The 24,763-nt window shown below is 43.4% G+C and overlaps 1 protein-coding gene across 1 annotated transcript in view; it reads right to left on the bottom strand.

Moving 5' to 3' along the window:
* Atp8b4 (ATPase, class I, type 8B, member 4) overlaps positions 1–19,738 on the bottom strand; it is a 102,332-nt gene extending 82,594 nt beyond the window's left edge. The window contains exons 1-4 of the mRNA XM_013009961.1: positions 19,673–19,738; positions 17,915–18,028; positions 16,392–16,490; positions 12,338–12,399 (exon numbers count right to left, since the gene is read on the bottom strand). Of these exons, the coding sequence (XP_012865415.1) occupies positions 12,338–12,399; positions 16,392–16,490; positions 17,915–18,028; positions 19,673–19,738 (341 nt within the window). The remainder of the gene's footprint in view (positions 1–12,337; positions 12,400–16,391; positions 16,491–17,914; positions 18,029–19,672) is intronic.
* Positions 19,739–24,763: the final 5,025 nt, after the last annotated feature.

Raw genomic sequence — 24,763 nt, 5'->3', positions numbered from 1 at the left:
ATAGCTAAAAGACATGATTGCTACAATAGATGACAGATAGGTCTCATTGCTGTGTGAAAGATACTATTTTAGCGAATAAATGCACTGTTCACTTTATGCCAATCCTGGAGCTTGAACTCTGGACCTGAGTGCTCTCTCCAAGCTTTCGTGTTCATGGCTAGCACGCTACCAATTGAACCATAGATCTATTTGTGGCTTTTTTTTTTTTTTTTGCTCATTCATTGAAGGTAAGAGTCTCATGGACTTTCCTGCCCGAGCTGGCTCTCAGCCTCCTGAGTAGCTAGGATTACAGATGTGAGCCACTAGTGCCAGGCTTTGGGGAGATTTCTGGAGAAGGTGACACAGACATGGAGTCCTAATGGATGAAAAAGGAAAGTGGATATTCACAAGATTAGATAGTGGCCATATGGAGTCGGTGTTTTTTATTGAAGGAACAGGTAGGGAAAACACTAGGGAATGTTCAACAGGAAAGTATTTTGATGTGTGCTGTTTTCCAGAAAGGAAACTGAGAGGAATGTGGGTGGTTTGGCAGAAGCCCGTGGCCTGCACACCACCCCAACAGAGAGCCTACAGCCATCTCTCCCAACACAGCTTCAGTATTCTCATTGCTTCCCACCGGAGGAATTTATTAGAAAGCAAAATCAAGAAAAATACATTCTCAAGCAGAACACAAATACTACAGGACAACAGGATACATTGAAAATAAACAGACAAGACACAAAAAAGAAATAATTTTGTAAAAGCAACTAATAACGATTTGCAGGGGGAATATAGTCATCTTCAATAGAATTCAACAATTTTTTTAAATAAGACAGGCAAACCAGACACTGTGGCCCAGGCCTATGTTCCCAGTTATTCCAGAGGTGAAGATGGGGAGCATTACAGTTGAAGATCAGCTCAGGAAAAAAAAAGTTTATAAGAACTCCATCTTGCCAGGCTCTGGTGGTTCATGGCAGGTGCTGGTGGCTCACGCCTGTAATCCTAGCTATTCAGGAGGCTGAGAACTAAGGATCATGGTTCAAAGCCAGCTGGGCAGGAAAGTCTATGAGACTCTTATCTCCAATAAACCACAAGAAAAACAGAAATGGTGTTGTGGCTCACGTGGTAGAGTGCTGGCCTTGATCTGAAGGGCTCAGGGACAGTGCCTAGGCTCAGAGTTCAAGCCCCATGACTGACCAAAAAAAAAAAAAAAAAAGAACCCTATCTCAACTAATTGCTGAATATGGTGGCAGATGCTTGCCATACCTAATACACCTACACTCAGTCCTGGAGCTGAGAATTGGTCTATCAATATGCAGTCCCATCTCATATTTCAGGGGAAAGAAAGATGATGGTACGGGCCTTCTGATACAATCCCTGCTTTTCTCTCTGACATTACTCATATCCTAATGGGCATTTTCCTCACTCCTTGGATATATCCATATATTTCTACAGCTAGATCACATATAGGTAAATGTAACTGTTGATAGGTAGTTGGATAGTTGGATGGACAGTTGGATGGATATAGATATTCCGGGAAAAAAATAAATGTGTAGACCATTTTTTTGCTATTAAGAAGGCAAAATCTCTCTGCCACAAAGTGGCCCATATAGTTGCTTTTCTGGGATTTTAAAAAAGGAAGTACTCTACATCTGTTCTCTATCCAACTATGGGACAAAGTTTTTCTGTTTCATAGTAATGTCAGGAGAGCCTCACACCCATGCAGACCCTCCCTTGCTTTACAGCTATCAGAGAGCTCCAAGCCTTACAATCTCATTTGCAGTCTGAAAAATATATCCAAAGGTGTGTATAAGGCAGGTGCTGATAGCTTATGCCTGTAATCCTAGCCACTCGGGGAGACTGAGATCTGAGAATCTACTCAGCCTGGGCAGGAAAGCCCAGGAGAATCTTATCTCCAATTAATCACTAAAAAACAAAACAGTGGCGCTGAGGGAGCTCAAATGGTAGAGTGCTAGCCTTGAGCAAAAAATGCTCAGGGACAGCACCCAAGCCCTGAGTTCAAGTTCAACAACCAGCATACATAATTTTTTTTGTATGATCCAACCTCACTTTTCTGGATTTCTTTTTTAGCAATAAGAGCCTTTACTGGGAACTTCATTTCCAACATAATTACTTAGTAAGTATCATGCTAGGGATGGTGACCAACAATGAGGTACATTGGGGTGGAGTTACACTAGATTGACATGAGCGCCAAGTAAGCAGCAGAGTGTTAGCAGACCTGCAGAGCGTTAGCAGACCTGCAGAGCATTCACAAGTAGCATAAATGCTACAGTTCTTTACACGTTTGTCTGATAAACTCAAAACCGTATTCTAAAATATCCTGTACTTTGCAAATTGTTGGCTATCTTTCTTCACATCTCAACTCCACTGTTCTTTCTTCTTCATCCTGCAAAGGAGAATGAGGAAGGAGATACAGAGCAAGGACAAAATTCAGAATGCAGGAAGGGGAGAGGAAGAAGAATGTGAGGACACTCCCTAAGAAGGATGGAAGTATTCTCCTGGTAGTCCAAGAATGGAAGGCATGACAGAATTTTGTGCTTCCATACCTACCCACAAGAATTGAGGGGGAAAAAATTTATCTTCTGAAAATATTCTCCATAATAAAGGATTCGTTGCAAACTTAGAAAGTCCAGATCTAAGCTATAATTCTAGTTCCATGGGAGACCAAGGTAGGATGATCTCAGTCCACGTTCAACTAGGGCAAAAGCACAAGACCCTATCTGAAAAACAAACTAAAAGCAAAAGGGCAAGCAGTTACCTACAAGGTACTGAGTTCAATCCCTAGAACTAACAAAAAGGAAGGAAGGATGGAGAAAGGCAAGGAGAGAAGGGAGGAAAGAAGGGAAGGGAGGGAGGGAGAGAAGGAAGCAGGTAGGCAAAGGAGACATTTGCAAAGATAGTACCATTAGTTGTCCAATGACGTGCCAATAAATTTTTTAAAATCCATGTTCCTATTCTGTCTGTCTGTCTCTGTGTGTGTGTGTGTGTGTGTGTGTGTGTGTGTGCGTGCGTGCGTGCGCGCGTGCATGCGTCCTGGGGCCTGAACCCTGTCCTTGTGCTTTTGTGCTCAAGATTACTGCTCTACCACTTCAGCCACAGCTCCACTTCCAGGCTGGCTTTGAACTGCAACCCACAGATCCCAGCCCCTGAGTAGCTAGGATTATAGGTGTAAGCCCCTGCCATCTGGCTTCCTTTTCCTTTTTTCAGAAATTTCTTGCTCTTAATAAAAAGGTTCTAAAAAATAAAAAGGTTCTATTATTTTTAAAAAATTCACGTTTGTTTCACCCAAGTCTCGGAAGGAAATATTAAGAAAGTAAACTTGCTTTTGTATCATGCATCTAGCAAATTAACTCCAACCACCCCCACACACAACCTGTTTCTAATAGAGCAAGGATTTGCAAAGCTCAATTCTTGCAGGGGGGGGGGGGAGAAGGGATTAAATCTAGCTGTTCCCTCCCAGACTGATAGAGACAGTAAACAGATCACGATAGACACCCGTAATTTCCAACAGACATTTTATAACCAAGTCTAGAAAGAAAAACTCTACTCTCTTTTGGCAGAAAAAAATATATATACACACATATATGTATAGGTATATATACATGTATGTGTGTGCATGCATATGTGCATGTATATGTATACATACATGTGTGTTCTTTACATTTTAAAACTACAATTCATCTGGTTTCCAGACCCGTCTTCCAAACACCAGGGCAGCCTCTCCTGCCTCAGTGTTTCAAACTTCCTTCCACATGTGAGTTCTCAGGCAGCCAGCCAGCCGCATGAGCCACTTGATTTGAAAATGTAGCCTTAAATTTAGCAGGGTTGATGGCACAAGCACATTTGAACACAGAGGCCTGAAAGAGAGGCCAGGGAATGGGAGGCGGCCAGGGGTGAGCCCAATTCAAGAAGAGTGCTTGCTGGGAAGGGAAAGTCATGTACCTCCAACAAAGATGAAGAGGATCACAGATTCATAGTTGTTTTAGGCTTGGAGGAACCTTAACATATCAGCCCAGTGGTACTTCCAACCCCCTTGTAGTGCTTGGGAAAACCAGAGTCCTACTGGGTGCTGGTGGCACATGCCTGTAATCCTAGCTCCTTAGAAAGGATGAAATTGGGAGGATCTTGGTTTGAGGCCAGCCAGACTGTATGGGTGGATCTCAACCAATAGCTAGGCACAATGGCATGTACCCATCATCCAAGTAACATGGGAGGCTGAGATCAGAAGGATCGAGGTTCCACACTAGGGAAGAAAAATCCATAAGACTATCTCAATATAAGAAGCTGGGCGCTGTGGTCATCCCAGCTATGGTGGGAAGTGAAAAATAAGAAGATTGCAGTCCAGGGACATGCCCAGGTAGGAAGCAAGACTATCTTAAAAATAACTCATACCAGCTGGGCACCGGTGTTTCACATCTGAAATCCAAGCTACACAGGAGGCTGAGATCTGAGGATTGCACATCAAAGCCAGCACAGGCAAGAAAGTCTGTGGGGTTCTTATCTCCAATAAACTACCAAAAAAAAGGAAAGAAAGAAAGAGAAAGGGAGAAAAGAAAAAGAGAAAAGAAGACGATTTTAAAAAAGAGAGAGGGGAAGGAAGGAAGGAAGGAAGGAATAGGAGGGGAAGAAGGGAGAGGAGGGGAGGGGAGGGGAAGGGGGAGGAAGGCAGGCAGGCAGGCAGAAGTGGAGCTCGGGATCAAGTGGTAGAGCACTAGCCTTGAGCAAAAGCAGGTCAGGGACAGCACCCAGGCCCTGATTCAAGCCCCAGAATCGGCATACACATGCATAATAATAATAATAATAATCATCATCATCATCAGTAACAAAAAGGGCTACAGGCATGGCTCAGTGTAGAGCACCTGACTAGCACACACCACATTTGAACTCAAACTCAAACCAGTACTGTGGAAGGGAAGAAGGAAAGTGGGGAGAGAAGGGGAAAAAAGGAAATGGGAAAGGAAAAGGGGAAAAGGAAGGGGAAGGGGAAAGAAAAAAGGGAAAGGAACAGAAAAAAAAAGAAAAAAGAAAAAAAATCAAGAAATCTTGATTTGAGCAGTTTAGAAAAGAACGCTCAACTCTCCAGAACACTGCTGGAGGCCAGCAGCATTCACCGAGGCCTCCTGAGCAGCACCCAAGGGCCTCTATTCTGGGGGCTCCAGCCTCAGTAGCGTCCTGAGCATCAGCACTATCTGCATCTGTGTTACATACTGGGCTTCCCTGTAAGATTTCACTGGGGGGAAAAGTTCTGCTGATTGGACAAAGAATAGTTTGGAAGTGACTAGCATCCAGTGCCCTTGTTTTATAGTTGATTAGCCTAAAGTCCTTGGTCGTCGGTCACAGAGCCAGTCGGGGACAGAACTGGGGCCAAGCCCCTCCTGACACCAGACCCGACATCTCTAAGACCTCTGTAGTTAAGGTTTGAGATGGTTGTTGTAAAAGAAAACCTGGACCTTCTTCCTATGACAAGTCAGCAGAGAGGCACCAAGCTCTTTCTATTTTCAAGTTTTGGAGGTGACACAGAACGTGTGGCGTTCATCGCTAACTTCCACTGTCACCTAAAAGGGATCCTTTGGAGAACCTCTGGAGATCCTTTGGATCCTGTGGAGAACCAAGGACGACTCCACCCACAGTAAGTCATCAAGGAGAGATAAGCGTGAAGAAACCCAGACTCTAAACAAGAAGAACTTTGGATGAACATTGTATGAGGGTGGAGGATGAGATTTCAAAGGCCAGTGGCACAGGAGACCTTTCAGCCAGGTCTTGGTAGCTCACGCCTGTAATCCTAGCTACTGGGGAAGCTGAGATCTGAGAATCATGGTTTGAAGCCAGCCTAGGCTGGAAAGTCTGTGAGACTCTTATTACAAATAACCCACCCAAAACCTGGAAGCAGAGGTGTGGCTCAGGTGGTAGAGTACCAGCCTTCAACAACAACAACAAAAAGCTAAAGGACAGCACCCAGACCCTGAGTTCAAGATCCTGTACTGGTACACACACACCAATTTAAGACATCTTTTGGAGGAAAGAAAATGTAGGATATGGGATTCTAGGATTCCACATGCTTTGAGAAAGGGTTTAGTACAATCCTCCACTGTCTCTTGCACAAAAACTGCAGTTAGCTAAGCTGTACCATGCTGCTAGAGGCTGTTGCCTGTGGGGTTCTTTGAAAGAGCTTTAAGAAGAGGAACAGAGTTGCTAACATCTGGGTTAGATAAACTTTCAAAAGAAATTAGATGATGCCACTTAAAACCCTATATACACAGTTTTTGAAAGTGTTATAATTTCCTGTTATTTCAAGATGCACTTCATTTGGGGAACTAGTCACCCTTTGGAAATTTGATCCTTGAAAAAATATTTTATCCATGCAACCTAATAATTGATTACAATGGAAAAATCATTTATAAGAACTATAACAATTTCACGGCTCACATGCAGCAAGCAGCCCGTTGGCAAATAGAGTCTGTCATCTGCAAAGCTGAGCAAGAAACTACCCAAGAAACAATCAACCGGAGACTTAAGAGAGTGCAATTGATGTCTTCAGAATGAAACTTTTGGAAATGCTTTAAAGTCATTGGTGTAAGTGAAAAACTAATCTCACTTAGACACCAGTGGCTCACGCCTATCATCCTAGCTACTCAGAAGGCTGGGATTTGAGAATCACAGTTTGAAGCCAGCCTGGGCAAAAAAAATCTATGAGACTTTTACCTCCAGTTAACCAGCAAAAAGCCATATGTAGACCTGTGACTCAAAAAGTAGAGTACCAACATTGAGTGAAAAACCTAAGGGACAGCACCCAGGCTCTGAATTCAAGCCCCATTACCCACTCATAATCATCATGATACTTCATTCTTATTAAAGACTAACTTTGGATAAAATTGAGAACGCAAGCTGGGCACCGGTGGCTCACACCTGTAATCCTAGCTACTCAGAAGGCTCAGATCTGAGGATTGAGGTTCAAAGCTAGACCGGGCAAGAAAGTCTGTGAGACTCAGAAAACCAGAAGTGGTGCTGTGGCTCAAGTGGTAGAGCGCTAGCCTTGAGCTAAAGAGCTGAGGGACAGCACCCAGGCCCAGAGTTCAAGTCCCACAACCGACCAAAAAAAAAATTGATAAGGCAATGTCAAACATGAACAATTACTCTGCCCCTCTTCTTAAATTATTCCCAAGGATCAGCAGTAAATAATAGATCCAACTCCTGACCATCAGCCTACGTGCCTCTAACATGGAAAGACAAAATTTCCTCAGAGCTGTCTGAATGATCTGCTGGCCACATTTCTGAATCATTGTCTGAATTTACCACTTACCAAATTCACCTCTACAGACCAGACCTGATGTATATAGTTCACATTAACATGCTATATGTCAGCAATTGTAAGATAAAATGTATTTGAACTCTTTCAGATCATTGATGTTTAGAAATTTAAATGAATCACTAATACTTTTTTTTTCAAAGCAGAATATTTCATTGTATCATTAAGAAATGAAGCCTGGCTAGGCGCCAGTAGCTCATACCTGTAATCTTAGCTACTCAGGAGGCTGAGATCTGAGGATCTCAGGTTGAAGGAAAGTCTAGAAGAGCCTTATCTCCAATTAACGACTAAAAAGCAGGAAGTAGAGTTGTTGCTCAAGTGGTTGAGCACTCGCCTTGAGGGCAAAAGCTCAGGGATAGCTCCCAGGCTCTGGGATCAAGCCCCAGGACCTGCGAAAGAAAAGAAAGAAGGAGGGCTGGGAAGGTGGCTCAGTGGTAGAGCGCTTGCCTTGCATGCTCAAGGCCCTGGGTTCGATTCCTCAGCACCACATAAGCAGAAAGAAAAGAGCTGGAAGTGGCGCTGTGGCTCAAAGTGGTAGAGCGCTAGCCTTGAGCTGAAGAGCTGAGGGACAGTGCCCAGGCCCAGAGTTCAGGCCCCACGACCGGACCAAAAAAAAAAAAGAAAAGAAAGAAGGAAAGGAAGGAAGGAAGGAGAGAAAGAAGGGAGGAAGGAGAGAAAGAAGGGAGGGAAGAAGAGAGAAAGGAGAGAAAGAAAATGAGAGAAAGAAAGACAGAGAGGAAGGAAGGAGAGAAAGAAGGGAGGGAGGGAGGGAAGGGAGAGGAAGGAAGGAAGGGAGAGAGAGAAAGAAAGAGAAAGAGCAGAAGGAAAGAAGGATAGAAGGAAGGAGAGAAACAGAAACTAGAGAAAGAGAGTGAGAGAGATAAAGAGAGGAAGAAAGAGAAAGAGAAAAAAGAGAGAGGACGAAAGAGGAAGGAAGGAGGGAAGGAGGGAAGAAAGCCAGCTAGCCTGCTGCTGATGGCTCACACTTATAATCTTAGCTAATCAGAAGGCTGAGTTCTGAGGATTATGTTTCAAAGCCAACCCAGGCAGACAAATAAAAGACTCTATGAGCTGGAAAGGTGGCTCAGTGGATGCATGCATGAGGCCCTGGGTTCGATTCCCCAGCACCACATAAGCAAAAAGAAAAAAAGCCAGAAGTGGTGCTGTGGCGCAAGTGGTAGAGCGCTAGCCTTGAGCTGAAGAGCTGAGGGACAGCGCCCAGGCCCAGAGTTCAGGCCCATGACTGGACCCCCCCACCAAAAAAAAAAAAAAGACTAATATCCAAGTAACCAGCAAAAAGCCAGAAGTGAAGTGGTGGCTAAGTGGTAGAGCATGAGCCTCAAGCAAAAAAGCCAAGAATGAGCGCAAGGCCCTGAGTTCAAGCCCCAGTACCAGCCCAATAAAAGGGGCGTGGCAGGGGGGGTGGATGAACTTGGTTTTCTGACAGTCACCCAAGCAAGACACTTCCAACTTAGTGGAACAGAAGCCTCCCAGTGTTCAATGAGAATACCCAGTCTGGACATGTTAATGAAGATGGTTGTCAGAGCATCACAGCATTGAACAGTCAAACTTCAAGTTTCACCGATGTAGAAAATAATGAGTTCGTACAACCTTCCCAGGTGATTTTTTTTTTAAGTCACAAACATCAGTCTTTTGGAATAGGCTAATGTCTTCAATTTAGAAAGATCCAAATATTGTGTTTCAAAATGGAGAGTAGAGTACAACACTGAAACAACAGGAAAAATGGCTCTATGAATTAGACATGCACTGCATGGAATCTTAAACAAGCCTTAAAAATTATATAAATAAGTGCTGGGAAGGTGGCTCAGTGGTAGAGTACTTGACTTGCATGAGTGAGGCCCTGGTTCGATTTCTTAGCACCACATAAGCAGAAAAAAGCCAGAAGTGGTGCTGTGGCTCAAGTGGTAGAGTGCTAGCCTTGAGCTCAAGAGTTAAGGGACAGCGCCCAGGCCCAGCGTTCAGGCCCCATCACCAACAAAAGAAAAAAATTAAGTATATGAAAACAATGTAAAAGCCAGGCATCAGTGGCGCACTCCTGTAATCCTAGCTACTGCCCTTCTGGTAGTTAATTAGAAATAAGAGGCTGAGGCACAGAAGTGGCACTGTGGCTCAAAGTGGTATAGTGCTAGTCTTGAGCGGAAAAGCTCAGGAACAGCACCCAGGCCCTGAGGTCAAACACTATGACTGGCACATACCCACAAAGCCAGAAGTAGATCTGTGTCTCAAGTGGTATTAGCACCAGCCTTGGGCGAAAAGCTAAGGAACGATTCAAGCCTTGAGTTCAAGCCCCAGGACCACCACACTAAAAAAAAAAAAAAAACTAATAAAATAAATAAACCTTCCAGGCACTGGTGGCTCATGCCTGTAAATTCTAGCTACTCAGAAGGCTGAGATCTGAGGATCAAGATTCAAGGACATCCCAGGCAAGAAACACTCTTATCTCCTGAAAACCAGAAGTCGGCTTCTATAGCTCCAAGTGGTAGAGTGCTCGCCTTAGGCTAAAATGCTCAGTGACAGCACCCGTGAAACTGACAAAAAAAAAAAAAAAAGACCACAGAGGTACTGGTTCATAAAGAATTAACAAAAAGCAAAATAAGAGTCATATCATCTGAAAAATCACACCAGTACTATTATCAGTAATAACTAAGATCTATCTAGTCACAAGTTTCTTAATGTCTAAGTCCCTGGATTAATCTCCTGGCCTCCCAATAGACGTTCCACTTTGTAGTACTCTAAGGAGTACCACAAGACTGCATGGGTAATTAGAGTGACAAGAAAAAAATATGTCAGGACCATTCATTCAGAGTCAGGATGTAATGCTATCTATTTGGACACCCTTCCATCCTTCAGAGTCAGGAGATACGGGTGTCAGAGGTTCCTTAAAGAATTTACCATAAAAACCCCACATCGAACTTCAAGACTTGAGATCAAGACATACCACAAAAGTGGCTCAGCGTTCTAACCCACATTAGCTTACAAAGACCCAGCACCATATAAAGAATTGGTAGTGGACAATGCTGGCAATCCAGAACCTCCTGGACCAGGCCTGTTGCTGGAGCTCCATTAACCTGCACAAGGGCTCCACCCAGGCCAGAGATCCTACTGCCACTTCTCCTCACAGATGAGGAATCTGGTGTTAATAGAGGTTAGGAACTTTTCTTGAGACCACAGGATTACCCAGAGTAGCACAAAACTCATACTGAAATCGCTCTCGTTGCCAAAAGTCATGCTTCTAACCCCACAGGACAGTGACACCAATTCAAATCCTGCTATTCCTGGAAACAAACCAGAGGGTTCAGGCATCTTTATAGCTTATCCTTGTCCTAACCAGAATTACACTTACCACAGCTATGCTTTTAGGGCAAGATCATTTTTCTTCACTCAACATCATTTTCTAAAATAAGCCAATAAATGGTAGGAATCCATTACAGTATCAATAATGGCCAACATCATGGATTTTGAAAGAGATTAATTCCTTTAATAGGATTACTTACAGCCCAGAATACCTAGTAGATTATGATTATCTTCATTGCTTTTTGAAATTTCTCTCACACATGGTTGTTTTGTGATTGCTTCTTGTAAGAATTACATTCTGCTTAGTATCTGATTCAAAGACTGACTGACTAGCCAGGAGTCAGTGGCTCATGCCTGTAATCTTAGCTACCCAGGAGGCTGAGATCTGAGGATTGTGGTTCAAAGACAGATGGAGCAGGAAAAGTCCATGAGACTCTTATCTCCAATTAACTATCAAAAAGCTAGAAGTAGAGCTGTGATTCAAGTGGTAGAGCACCAGGCCCTGAGTTCAAGTCCCAGTATGGACACGAATGTTTCACATACACAAGTCACTGGCTTATACAGTTTACTGCCAGATGATAAATTACAAACACACTGAAATTTTAAGTTGCTATGTATTACCATTAGTGGAAAAGGGGAGAGTACAAAGAGGGTCAGAATTCATGGGAATTTGAGACTTACTCCTCCTAAGTTTTCAGTGCTGTATATAAATGTTCATGTTTTAAAGCCCTTCTAACTCTAATATTATCCCCACCAACAATATTTTTTTTTTTGTCGGTTGTGGGGCTTGAACTCTGGGCTTGGGCGCTGTCCCTTAGCTCTACAGCTCAAGGAGAGCACTCCACCACTTGAGCCACAGCGCCACTTCCAGTTTTCTAGTGGTTTATTGGAGATAAGAGTCTCAAGGACTTTCTTGTCTGGGCTGGCTTTGAACCTCGCTCCTCAGATCTCAGCCTCCTGAGTAGTTAGTATTACAGGCGTGAGCCACCAGTACCCCACTCAACAATATTTCTTTATTGGTGAAAAGATTTGAATGGAATGAAAAATCCTCATCATAGTAGATAGCCTCTTCTCAATTCAGTCATTCAGGGGACATAAAATCCTTATCACAATCATTTGATACAGTAATATGTCAGATATCTCTATCAGTTTTCCTCAGCAATGATCAAATTTAAACAAATGTTCATGATACACATACATACATAAACATGGCACATGGGCCAGTTCTAAATAGTATTAATGCCAGGCACCAGTGGCTCATACCTTTAACCGTAGCTACTCAGGAGGCTGAGATTTGGGGATCATGGTTCAAAGCTAGCCCAAGGAGGAAAGTCCATGAGGCTCTTATCTCCAATGAATCACCCAGAAACCAGAAGTAGTGCTGTAGCTCAAAGTGGTAGAACACTAGCCTTGAGTAAAAAGAGTGCAGGGATAGCATTCAGGCTCTGACTTCAAACCCCCAACCAACAGTGGAGGGGGGGGGGGGGGAAAAAGAAATGAAAAGCGATAAAAGATAAATCTGTAGTCCACAAAGGGAAATTTGAAGTCAGAGTTGAATGGCTACCACAAGGACTTGAGTATAAAAAAATCATGAAGATACACTGCACTGTATTTCAACTTTTAATGCATTAAATGGCGGAAAGTAACCCATTGTCAAAGAGCTAGTCTGAGCCCCAGAAATCTTCTTCATGATAATGCAAGCAATGTATTTCTTACCTGCCATCCAGGAGCACTTCAGACTGCCGATTGTTTACCTGATTATCACTCTTGTGGCGAAACTGCAACATCAAATTGTGTGGAGAGAAAATAGCTCAGATATACTTTGTGAACCCAAGTCGGGACAGCTACAATGTTTTTACATCAATCTCTCTGCACAAGATTGCCATTGATCCAAGATGACCACAGTTTATCCTAGAGCTTATACTTCCTTTGAAACCCAACCCAGCTCCACGTCCTAAAGTGAAACTAACCCTCTCCTCTCCCAACCCCATTCTAGAAAGTCGCCATTGGAAGGACTCTAGAACTGCAGCTCCCGTTCTCACAGGCTCAGTTGCTTCTCAACACATGACATGCTCTTTTCTCTGCCACATATAGTCCGAGAGGAAGAAAGCATTCATGGATTTTGAGGACTTCAACCAGGAAGGGAGGGTTCCATTTCTCTCACATATGTGCTCAATACTTGACTGGAGTACCCATTCATTCTTGGTTTTTTATGGATTTTCTTTGAAGTGGAGAAATTACTTGTAGCAATATGTATTCTTATTCTCTGGAACTTTTCATTGTGAACAGTGATCTCAGCAAATACCAAGTGTGTTCAACCAAAATCCTAATGCACTACTGAGCCACGCTGGGTGTGGACTTTGGTTTTATGCCCAAGTGGTATTTTTTCACACTCCAGTAAAGTAAATATCTCATATGATTCTGGAAGAACACAACTGGCCGCCATTCAAGTGAGAGTTTCTACATGAACGGTCAAGATCAGATGGAACAAATTAGAGATGAGCATAGTAATGACACAAGAGTAAGAGGATAAATTAGGGACAGTTATTTGTGCATATTCATCTATTGACACAGGTGAATAGGGTTAGCTTCAAAGACATGAAATTTTGATTTCATAACTTCATAATCATAATGCAATGTGCTTTTTCTTTGTTTATATGCAAACCATTGTATGGATATCATAATCTATAAAACACTTCAACCAGATCTCTGTTTCTACATCCTTCCCACCCCAATTCTCTTATTTTTCTCTTCCTGGTACACACACTTACACAGAATGGTAGGTAAAAGTAAAAGAATCCGCTGGGTGCTGTTGGCTCACGCCTGTCGTCCTAGATACTCAGGAGGCTGAGATCTGAGTATCACGGTTCAAAGCCAGCCAGGGCAGGAAAGTCTATGAGGCTCTTATCTCTAATTAAACACCAGAAAACCAGAAGTGGTGCTGTGGCTTGAGTGGTAGAGTGCTAAACTTGAGCTCAAGAGGTGAGGGACAGAACCCAGGCCCCGAGTTCAAACCCCACAACCAACCAAAAAAAAAAAAAGTCAAAGAATCCTACAAGTAAAAATAACAAAAATTGGTCTAGATAAACCAGGCACTAGTGGCTCATGACTATAATCCTAGCTAATCAAGAGGTTGAGATCTGAAGGCTACAATTTGAAGCCAGCATGGGCAGACATATCTCTAACAAACTAGCAAAGAGCCAAAACTCAAAGAACCAGAACTAGAGTTGTGGCTTAAGTGGTAGAGTACTAGCTTTGAAGTCAAAGTGTGAGGGCCTGAGTTCAAGCCCCAGTAATGGCACACATACAAATAAAAAACTTAGGCTGGAGATGTGACTCAAGTGATAGAGCATTTGCTTAATGAGTATAAGGCCCTGAGGTCAATCCCCAGTACCACAGATAACAACAACAACAACAACAATAATAATAATAATAGCAATTGGGCTGGGAAGGTGGCTCAGTGGTAGAGCGCTTACCTTGCATGCATGAGGCCCTGGGTTCGATTCCTCAGCACCACATAAGCAAAAAGAAAAAAGCCAGAAAGTGGCGCTGTGGCTCAAGTGGTAGAGCACTAGCCTTGAGCTGAAGAGCTGAGGGATAGCACCCAGGCCCAGAGTTCAGGTCCCACAACCGGACCCCCCCCCAAAAATAATAGTAATAATAATAATAACAACTACTTATCATTTGTTAATGTGGAAACAACTTATAATATTGGAAATTTTTATGAGTAGGGTACATTAATCCACTCATTGATGTATCAATGTCTTCCTAGCAACAGAACAGCAGAAATGGCAATGGTACTTTATTTGAGTACCGTCTTTGACTTCTCCGTTTCTTCTTCTGTATCTCCACCCAAACTATTCTGTCCTGTGTCTTGGGAAGCTGGCCTGTGTGGTCCTTGCTTCTGGTTGGCTGTGTCCAATGGGTATCAATGTTCTCCATGAGATAATACCTTTGCCCGCCTCATTTCTCATCCCCTCTATTGCTTAGCACACAGGGGACTGGGGATTGAGGACTAGTGTTTAAAGTCAGATTACCCTAGGTTGACCATTGTTAAGTTAAATCCAAGAAAAAGAAATAAGAAAAAATAATATATTTTAAGCCAATATTAATGATGAAATTGAACCACAGAAAATAATCTCCCATAATGACATCCCTTTGATCAACTAACATATACTTTGTGTGTGCATGCATGTGTATGTGTATTTGTGTGTGTGTGTGTGCCAGTCCTGGGACTTGAACTCAGTGCGTTGACCTCTCAGTTCACTTTTTTGCTCAAGGCTAGGACTCTACTACTTGAACAACACAGCGGTGATCCTCAGATCTCAGCCTCCTGAGTAGCAAGAATTACAGGTGTGAGCCACCAGCGCCCAGCAATATAGACTTTAAAAATGAAATGCAAAACATGGGAAGGGTGAACAGAGAGGGTAAAAGAGAAAAGAAATGATTAAAATGCTTTATGTAAGCAGAATGGAGAGCGACAGAGTGAATCTAAGTATGTTGCCAACATATATGGACATGTCAACATAAAACTCCCTTGTACACGTGATTGATGCTAATTAAGCTGGAGGGGGAAAAATAATCTAAAAGTGGGTAGACAAGATAGAATTAACGGGGGCCAGTCATGGTAGTACATGCCTGTAACCCCAGCACAACACAGACTAAGGCAGTAGGATTGTGAGGTTTAAGTCAGCCTGAGCTATATAATGAGAATCAATCTGAACACAACAACAAAGAGACCAATGGGAATTACAGAAAACAATGTCAAGATGACATATTTAAACCTAATCACTATCACAATAATATTAAGCCTAAATGAGTTAAACCCACCAATTAAAAGGCAGAGGTTTTTCAGGTTGTATTTACAATAGTTCCCAACTATACTCTGTGCATCAGAAATCTACTTTAAAGGCGCAGGTTAAAAAAATAAATAGCAGGGGCTGGGAAGGTGGCTCAGTGGTAGAGCGCTTGCCTTGCATGCCTGAGGCCCTGGGTTTGATTCCTCAGCACCACCACATAAGCAAAAAGAAAAAAGCCGGAAGTGGTGCTGTGGCTAAAGGGGTAGAGCGGTAACCTTGAGCTGAAGAGCTGAGGGGTGGCGCTCAGGCCCAGAGTTCAGGCCCCACAACCAGACCCTAAATAAATAAATAGCCAAATATGGGTACAAACTCAGAGGAGCAGCTTAAATGATGTATCAACACCTATTTAAGCTATTGACATAGAGATAGACAGCTATGGAGTTGAGGGTACATGCCATTGCCCAGGATCCAACTATAATTTGCTGGATTTAAGATACTTACTTTTCAAACAAACAAATAAAAAGGAGGAAATAAACAGAAGAGTTTTGTTTAGAATTTAACTCCATCTTTCGTTTTGGGGTGGAGCAGTAGGAAAAGGAAGAATACTCCTGGGGCTTGAACTCAGGGCTTGGATGCTGCTGTCCCTGAGCTTCTTTTTGCTCAAGGCTAGCGCTCTACCATCTGAGCCACAACACCACTACCGGCAATTTTTTTTGTCAGTTGTGGGGCTTGAACTCTGGGCCTGGGCACTGTCCCTGTGCTCTTCAGCTCAAGGCGAGCGCTCTACCTCTTGAGCCACAGCGACACTTCCGGTTTTCTAGTGGTTTTTATTGGAGATCAGAGTCTAATGGACTTTTCTGCATGGGCTGGCTTTGAACCGTGATCCTCAGATCTCAGCCTCCTGAGTAGCTAGGATTACAGGTGTAAGCCACTGATGCCCAGCCCGGCAATTTTGGTAAGCGAATACTCACATAGTCATCAGTAGCATCTTTGACAGCGGTCATGGTTATAACCAGGATCAAAGGCACAATGGTGGTGAACCAGGTCAAAGAGGAGATTTCTGGAATTAGCTGAAACAACCATTTCAAATCATTTAAGTCTATTTTTTTAATTCAGAAATACACCTTCTAAACTCTGCCATATAATCATGTATGATGTGGCAGGAAATAATGGGTTTATATTGAATTACTGGTGCATATGTTGAGTGATTGTCCATAACTGGAGGGCTTCCATTTAATCGTAAAACCCATGGAACACAAGGACTGTTCCATCCATTTTCAAACTGTCTGACAAAAACATAAAAATGCTAAAGCAAGCTAGGAAATAGGTTTCTCAGATGGCATGGCCTTTTTCCCAGGTTGGGAAATATCACTTTTTTTTTGCTTCTCATCTTATCTTTCCGTAGTTTTCCCAACTCCTTTTTGACACCAGTCTCCCTCCATCCCAAACACTCCCCAGAAAGAGACCTTTTGAGTAATCTACCCGATAACAGACAAGTATATGGGTATTCTCCATATACGACACTAGTTGATTCTTAGAAGGGTTTGATTTTTGTCCTATAGGGCCCGTACTCCATGTGAACAACATGCTACCCCCCCGTGTGCATGGAACACATTAAGACTGGTACCCCAGAGCCAGACATTGTGCAGCCCTGGACATCATCAACCTGTTGTATAAATGGTGTAGCTGAAAGGTCAAGGAGCTGGACTGACAACACACAGTGATAAAACAGAAACTTTTGTCTCTTTGACACTTGGACCTGTACCTCTAAAGCCATCCACCTAAAAGAGACAGTAACACTGGTGTGATGCTCTCAGATTTAAAGTGTGTGTGTGTGTATATGTGGTTTTCACCAGGTGTTGATGGCTCATGCTTGTAATTCTTGCTACTCTGGAGGCTGACAGTTGAGGATCACAATTCAAAACCAGGGGCTGGGAAGGTGGCTCAGTGGTAGAGCGCTTGCCTTGCATGCCTGAGGCCCTGGGTTCCATTCCTCAGCACCACATAAGCAAAAAGAAAAAAAAAGCCAGAAGTGGCGCTGTGGCTCAAGTGGTAGAGCGCTAGCCTTGAGCTGAAGAGCTGAGGGACAGCGCCCAGGCCCAGAGTTCAGGCCCCACAACTGGACCCAAAAAAAAAACCAGACCAGGCAGAAAAGGCCATCTTATCTCTAATTAACCCCCCCCCACACACACATATATACACAGCTAGAAGTGGAGCTGTGGCTTAAGTGCTAGAGCACTCGCCTTGAGCAAAAGAATCTCAGGGACAGCACCCAGGCCCTGAGTTTAAGCCCCAGGACCAGCACAATACACATACATACATACATATATACACATACATACATACATACATACATACACACACACACACACACAATGTGATAAGGATGATTTTTACCTACTCGTGAACATGTAGCTCAGTAAATTACTTTTTAATCAAATTATGTGAACGCTTTTACCACACATAAAATGATGAATTACGACATAAACATTACCTGCAATATCAGAAGGAAAAGGAAATAGGCATTTGCCACTCTCTGGAACTGTTCAAATAAATTTATCGGCAAGAAGGTGAGGATGTTGTACTTGGATGTGTGGATACGATTATCCTGTAAAATTCATAGCATCTTATTAGTTTGGGGGCAGGGGCATTACTAGTGATGGCTCTAAACACACAAGGCTGACTCTAAGGGATGCCACCTTTCAAAATCTTTCACTCTATGTGACTCAAGACTTTTACTTTCCCCAAGATGACATGATCCTGCCTCTAGGCCAAAGTACTGCTTGGGACCATAAAATCACTCACGCTCAAGGCTGGCATTCTACCACTTGCACCACAGCTCTACTTCCAGCTCTGTGTGTGTGTGTGTGGCGGGGGGTGGTTATTAACTGGAGATAAGAGCCTAGTGAACTGGTTTATCTATACTGAACCTGGATCAATTGAAATTTCCAGATGCTTCCGCACAAACTGCTATTAACCCAGGTTTACCTTCTATATATTTACAGGTAATTTTTTAATACGAATATACAAAATCTTTCATAGGTTCCTTTTGTACCAGCCTAATGGAAACACTTCATTTTGCATGTACTGTCATTGAAACACATGATAAACAACTTGTTTAAGCGCCAGTGATCACTATTGTTCGTTCGGAGAACATATAGCATGTGGTGACTAGCTGCTTTGAACTTTTATCAAGATTCAAGGTGCCCAGCTGCCAGGGCTGGTTTTAGAAGCATGAGAGGGGCTGGGTGTCAGTGGCTCAGGCCTGTAATTCCAGCTACTCCGGTGGCTAAGGTCTGAGGACTTTCCTGGGCAGGAAATTAAGCACCAAAAAGCCAGAAGTGGAGCTGTGGCTCAAGTAGTAAAGCCCTAGCCTTGAGCAAAAACAAACAACTTAAGAGCAGTGCCCAGACCCTGAATTCAAGGTCCAGTAGTGGCATCAAAATTAATTAATAAAAAGTGCAACATCTGACAGCCAAAACCATAGCAGGAATTATGCATTCCATACAGATGAAGAGACAGTTTTGTGGGCTAACGTGATCATGAGGAACGGAAACTATGACGATATTCTATATATTTAGCTTAACAATAGAGCGGTGACAGTGTTTTGCTCTCTTGTAACTTGGATGCAAAGCCCCCGTATTTCTTGGACTAGGAGCAAGGAACAAGGGTGCCCCCTGCTGGACCAACTTTGGATCTATCTGCTTTGTTTTAAAATCAGTCCAAAAGAAAACGTGTTTCCATTGCTAAGGTGCTGCCCAAGAGTGTAGGAGGAAGACCTTAATTTGGACATGTTGAGCATTTAATCTTGGCCAGGCACTAGTGCCCCATGCTTGAAACCCCAGAAACTCAGGAGGCTGAAACCTGAGGATTGCAATTGGGAGCCACACTTCCACTGTTGGCTTTGGGCTGGTATACTGGAGATGAAGTCTCACAGACTTGTCTGCCTAGGCTGGCTTCCAATTGTGCCCAGGCCCTGAGTTCAAGCCCTATGACTGACACAAAGAGGGGAGGGGCGGGGAAGGAAGACTAGGTATGAAGAAGACCAGCAAGGAGATCTTTTAATTGTCACAAGTGAGAGATGATGAGAGGTTCCAGATCATGGCTGATAACAACTGGTAATTGATATACTGTTCTGAGAGCTTGACATTTTCCAGTTCGTTTTATCCACAGGACATCCTTATGAAATTGGGGCTACTAACCCCAATCTAGAGGAGAGGAACCCAAGGTTCAGAGAGATCAAGTAACTTACATACAGTAACACAGCCTCTATGTGGAAGAGCCTGGAATTCAGGGTCTCTGCTGCTACAGCTCCCATTTTTCACCAAGGTGCTGTCCCAGTTCTCTACCTCTGCCAGATACTTTTGTTTTCTTCCGCTCCCCCCCCTCTCTCTCCCTCCCTCCCTCTCTCCCTCCAGCTCAAGCTTGCTGCCACTTTTTAACCAAAGGAAATGGTATGTGTATCTCTTCCTCTTCTGTTGGAGCCTCAGTTGGAGGCCAGGCGCTAGGGCCCTGGGTGTAGGTTTACAGCTTCCTTGTGCCCTCTTCCAGTTCCCCTTCAGAGATGTCTTGGCTGTTGCTATAGATCAGGGCACACAAACAGTTTAGACATCCACACCCTAATTCTTCCATGATGGGCTATCAAATAAAACATGAATAGCTGCTGGGTGCTGGTGGCTCACACCTGTAATCCTAGGTACTCAGGAGGCTGAGATCTGAGGATCACAGTTTGAAGCCAGCCTGGGCAGGAAAGTCTGGGAAACTCTTAATCTCATTAACCACCCAAAAAAAAAAAGGTAAATAAATAAAAAGCCAAAAATAGAAACTGTGGCTCAAGTAGTAGAGCATTACCCCTGAGCCCCAGGCCCTGAGTTCAAGCCCCATGACTGGCTAAAAATAAATAACTAAATAAATATGAAACATTAATAGTCTAGATAGCTACATCCTAAAGGAAAAGCATCAAATTCTTCCAAGATGGCCCATCATATAAAACATTAGTAAAATAGAAAGTATTGTTTTTTGGTTCTTACAATGAGGTCTCCTCATTTATATACAACTTAAGTTTATTGCTTAAGACAATAAAGGAAATAGAAAAATTACACTGCCAAATCATCAAAGAGATCACAGCAGTGGTTAACCTCATTCCCCCCACCCCCATGGGAAAAATCACACTGATAATTATCTTTATGTTTATAGGACTGTTGTAGAGAGGAGGTCAGGAATGGAAAAGCATTTTTTCCTAAGTTGAAAGAATCATACAAATATAAGATTTCCATGAACAACTCTGAAACAATCCAAGGGGATTTATAAATATATTGTGCTAGGCTAGATAAACTAGCCATGGGAACAAATCCATGATCTTCATAGCTTTTCCCAGTACAAATTTATTTCTTGTTTATGCTCCTCCTCTTTCTCCTCTCTCTCTCCTCTCTTTCTCTCCTCTCTCTCTCTCTGTCTCTGTCTCTGTCTGTCTGTCTCTGTCTCTGTCTGTCTGTCTCTGTCTCTGTCTCTCTCTCTCTCCCTCTCTACCTCCCTTCTTCCCTCCTTGTACAAGATCAGGACTCAAACTTGGTACCTGATGATTTTTCTCTTTGGCTAGCACTCTACCAACTGAGCCATGCTCATTCCTACATGCCTAACAAGAACCTACTCAAAATGGACTCTTGCCTGAGATCCTAGCTACTCCGGAGGCTGAGATCTGAGGATCACCATTCAAAGCCAGTCAGTGAGACTCTTCATCTCCAATTCAAATGCTTGTAGAGGGGAAGAGAAAGCTCTAGAGGGTCTCAAACCCACATGTTCAATGCATGTCCTTCTCCCCGCCCTCCCCTTCCTCCCCCTAACACCAAGTCATTGGTCAAGAGAGTAACCACACGTGTCCCAAAGACAGAAAGCAGGAAACAGTCATGAGCATCACTGACAGCCACCTCAACCTGAAACAGAATCTAACCCTAATACTTCAAGAACATGAGATGTACTGACTACAAAAACAATAAAGAAAAGTCCACCTCAATGATCCAAACCTAGTTCTATTAATACCAGTGTAACAGACATTGGGCATTTCCCTTCTCATTCAACTAACAGGATCCCATCTAGTTAGATCCAACTATGCCATCCATAGTGCCACAGTCAAGGACAGATTAGCTGAAGTCAAGTACATGGCTCATCCATTACAATTCTGAGTTGAGAATGGCAAACAGCCCATGTCAATTCCAGAATTGGTAGAAAAGTAAGATTTTCTCTATTATATTCCAATTTGGAAGACACCCCCTGCCCCCCCACACCAGGGATCAATATTAACATCCTGGAGCTATGACTGGGATCTGCCAAGAATAATCTTCAAGTCAGGCATGTTCATGTCTACTCAGGACACTGAGAAGATCCGAGTTCAAAGCCAGCCTGGGAAGAAAATGTTAGCTCCAATCAGGCACTAAAAAGCCAGAAGTGGAGGTATGGCTCAAGTGGTAAAGCATCAGCCTTTAGTGGAAAAAAAACTAAATGAGACTGAGTTCAAGCCCCAGTAGCGGCACCAAAACAAACTCTTTAGCAGTGAAGATTCAAGATTCTTTGCCTATAAGAAATATAGACAAACAAATAGACCAGGCCTTGCCTGAGGCTCCCCCTGTCTCTGTATTTTATAATGATAGGTCCAGTTTATTTTTGTTATTGTCCAAGTCAAAACTCATAGGTAAACACGTTGGGTGATGTGCAAGTGCATACAAACTGTATTAACTGAAAGATGAGAGGTCTGAGGGAGATCTCAAATGGTGTAACTTCTTAGAAAGCCCAAATCAAAGGTCAGCAAAATAAAACACTAGGAAGTGGGTACTCGAAAGGGGTAAGGTGGGGTCAAGGGGAAAGGGGAAGACAAGGGAAGAGAAGGGGGAGAAAATGCAACAAGAATCCAATATACGCCCTACAAAATTAAGAAAAGTGAGGGAGGGCCCGGCGCCGGTGGCTCACGCCTGTGATCCTAGCTACTCAGGAGGCTGAGATCTGAGGATCGCAGTTCAAAGCCAGGAAAGCCGGGCAGGAAAGGTTGTGAGACTCATCTCCAATAAACCACCAGAAAACCAGAAGTGGCGCTGTGGCTCAAGCGGTAGAGCGCTCGCCTTGAGCTGAAGAGCTGAGGGACAGCGCCCAGGCCCAGAGTTCAAGCCCCATGACCGACAAAAAAAAAGAGAGAGAGAGAGACGGCAGATATGAGTATTGTTAAGACACAATCTAAGTTCTAAGGAGAAAAAAAAATCCCTCAGACTTAAAGACAAGATCATCACTAACACCATAAAACAGAAACCAAACTGAAAGGGTGTGAATGGACAGTTTCTCTGAAAGAGGAAGTGGCCAAAAGCCATTTGCACCATTCAGGAAATATGTGAAATACCTATTGATGCAAACACCCCCAAAATATGCATAGAATATTGGGCAAACCGGCTAGAGATTCAATGTCATGTGCCCCAATGATATCAGGCAAAACCACAGCCCCCTGGTATTGGTCAAATATTGCCTACTACCAAGTTTCGGGTGTCCAGGGTTGGGAGGCCTCTTCAATGAGTATGGTGGAGAGAGGCTCAGCCACAGAAGAGGCTGCACAGAGACCCAGCAATAAACAGCCCAACTGGGCACCGGTGGCTCATGCCTGCCATCCTAGCTGCTCAGGAGGCTGAGATCTGAGGATCATGGTTTAAAGCCAGGTTGGGTAGAAAAGTCCTTCCAAGAAACTCTCATCTCCATTCAACCAGGCAAAAAAATGGAAGTGGCGCTGTGGCTTAACATGGTAGAGCGCTAGGCTTTGAGCAAAAGAGCTCAGGGACAGTACCCAGACCCTGAGTTCAACCCCATGACAGATTTAAAAAAACAAAAAACAAATAACACCCCCACCATCAGCACTATCATCCACTGACTCTGGGCAAAATAGCAACCAAAAAATAAAAAAAAAAAACACAAAAACAGGGCTGGGAAGGTGGCTCAGTGGTAGAGCGCTTGAGTTGCATGCATGAGGCCCTGGGTTCGATTCCTCAGCACCACATAAGCAAAAAGAAAAAAAGCCGGATGTGGCGCTGTGGCTCAAGTGGTAGAGTGCTAGCCTTGAGCTGAAGAGCTGAGGGACAGCGCCCAGGCCCAGAATTCAGGCCCCACAACCGGACCCCCCCCAAAAAACACACAAAAACATTTAGAGAGAGAGAAGGTGCAAAAGGTCTATGACCCTTAACCTTTACCCACTCACCAGTCCTAATATTCCATGTACAGATCTGACCATGGAACCAGGTAATTGAGGGGAAATGATGGAAGGGGTACCATGCATCAAGACACACTATACACACTAACTGTTGTTGCTGGGGTTTTTTTTGTTTGTTTGTTTGTTTTTGGTCGGTTGTGGGGATTGAACTCTGGGCCTGGGCACTGTCCCTGCACTCTTCAGCTCAAGGCAGGCACTCGATGGCTTGACCCACAGTGCCACTTCCAGTTTTCTAGTGGTTTATTGGAGATAAAAGTCTCATGGACTTTCCTGCCTGGGCTGGCTTTGAACCATAATCCTCAGATCTCAGCCTCCTGAGTGGCTAGGATTACTGGCATGAGCCATTGGCATCTGGCTAAAAAAAAATATTTTTAAAAAACAATACATTAAAAACAAAGTCACCCCTTCATCCAGCATCCCCTAGGGAATAGCCAATCCCCCCCAGGGGTGCCCAAAAGAATCCTCAGAATTATCAGGGAAGGAAAGGGGAAAAAAAAGACTTCTCTCTATATATATTGTTTAACCAAAAATTTCAAAGTTAATGTATGGAAATGAAACAATGAAATCACCCTCTGGTAGAACTAAGCTAATAAAGAAATTGTTAAAAAAAAAAACTATGCTAAAGATTACTAATGTTTAATGTACGGATGGGCTCTGCTCTAGATGTATTTGTGTTATAGAAATATGTGTAAAGACAACATACATATGTGTGTATGTGTGTATGCATGCACACATGTGTCTATTCACGTCTGTGTTTCCATATGTTATGTGCTCAGAATGAACAATGCGTGACTTTCCTTCTTTCCTCCCTTTTCCTTCCCTTCTTCCTTCCTGTGAGCAGGCACTGGGGCTTCAACTCAAAGCCTTGTGCTCTCATTTAAGCTTTTTTGCCGTCGGCTGGCGCTCTACCTCTCGAGCCACAGCTCTACTTTTGCCATTTTGGAGATCAGAGTCTCACAGACTTTCCTGGGCCAGCTGACTTCAAGCCACGATCCTCAGATCTCAGCCTCCTGAGTAGTTACGATTATAGGTGTGCACCACCAGCACCTGGCTGAATGTGTGACTTTCTATGTGTCACCCAATGACCCCCGCCAGCAGAGTGTG

This window comes from Dipodomys ordii, unplaced genomic scaffold (genome assembly GCF_000151885.1).
Source record: "Dipodomys ordii isolate 6190 unplaced genomic scaffold, Dord_2.0 Scaffold11, whole genome shotgun sequence".
NCBI lineage: Eukaryota > Metazoa > Chordata > Mammalia > Rodentia > Heteromyidae > Dipodomys > Dipodomys ordii.
Note: the sequence above shows the minus strand (reverse complement) of the source record. Positions and strands in the feature narration are given on the sequence as shown.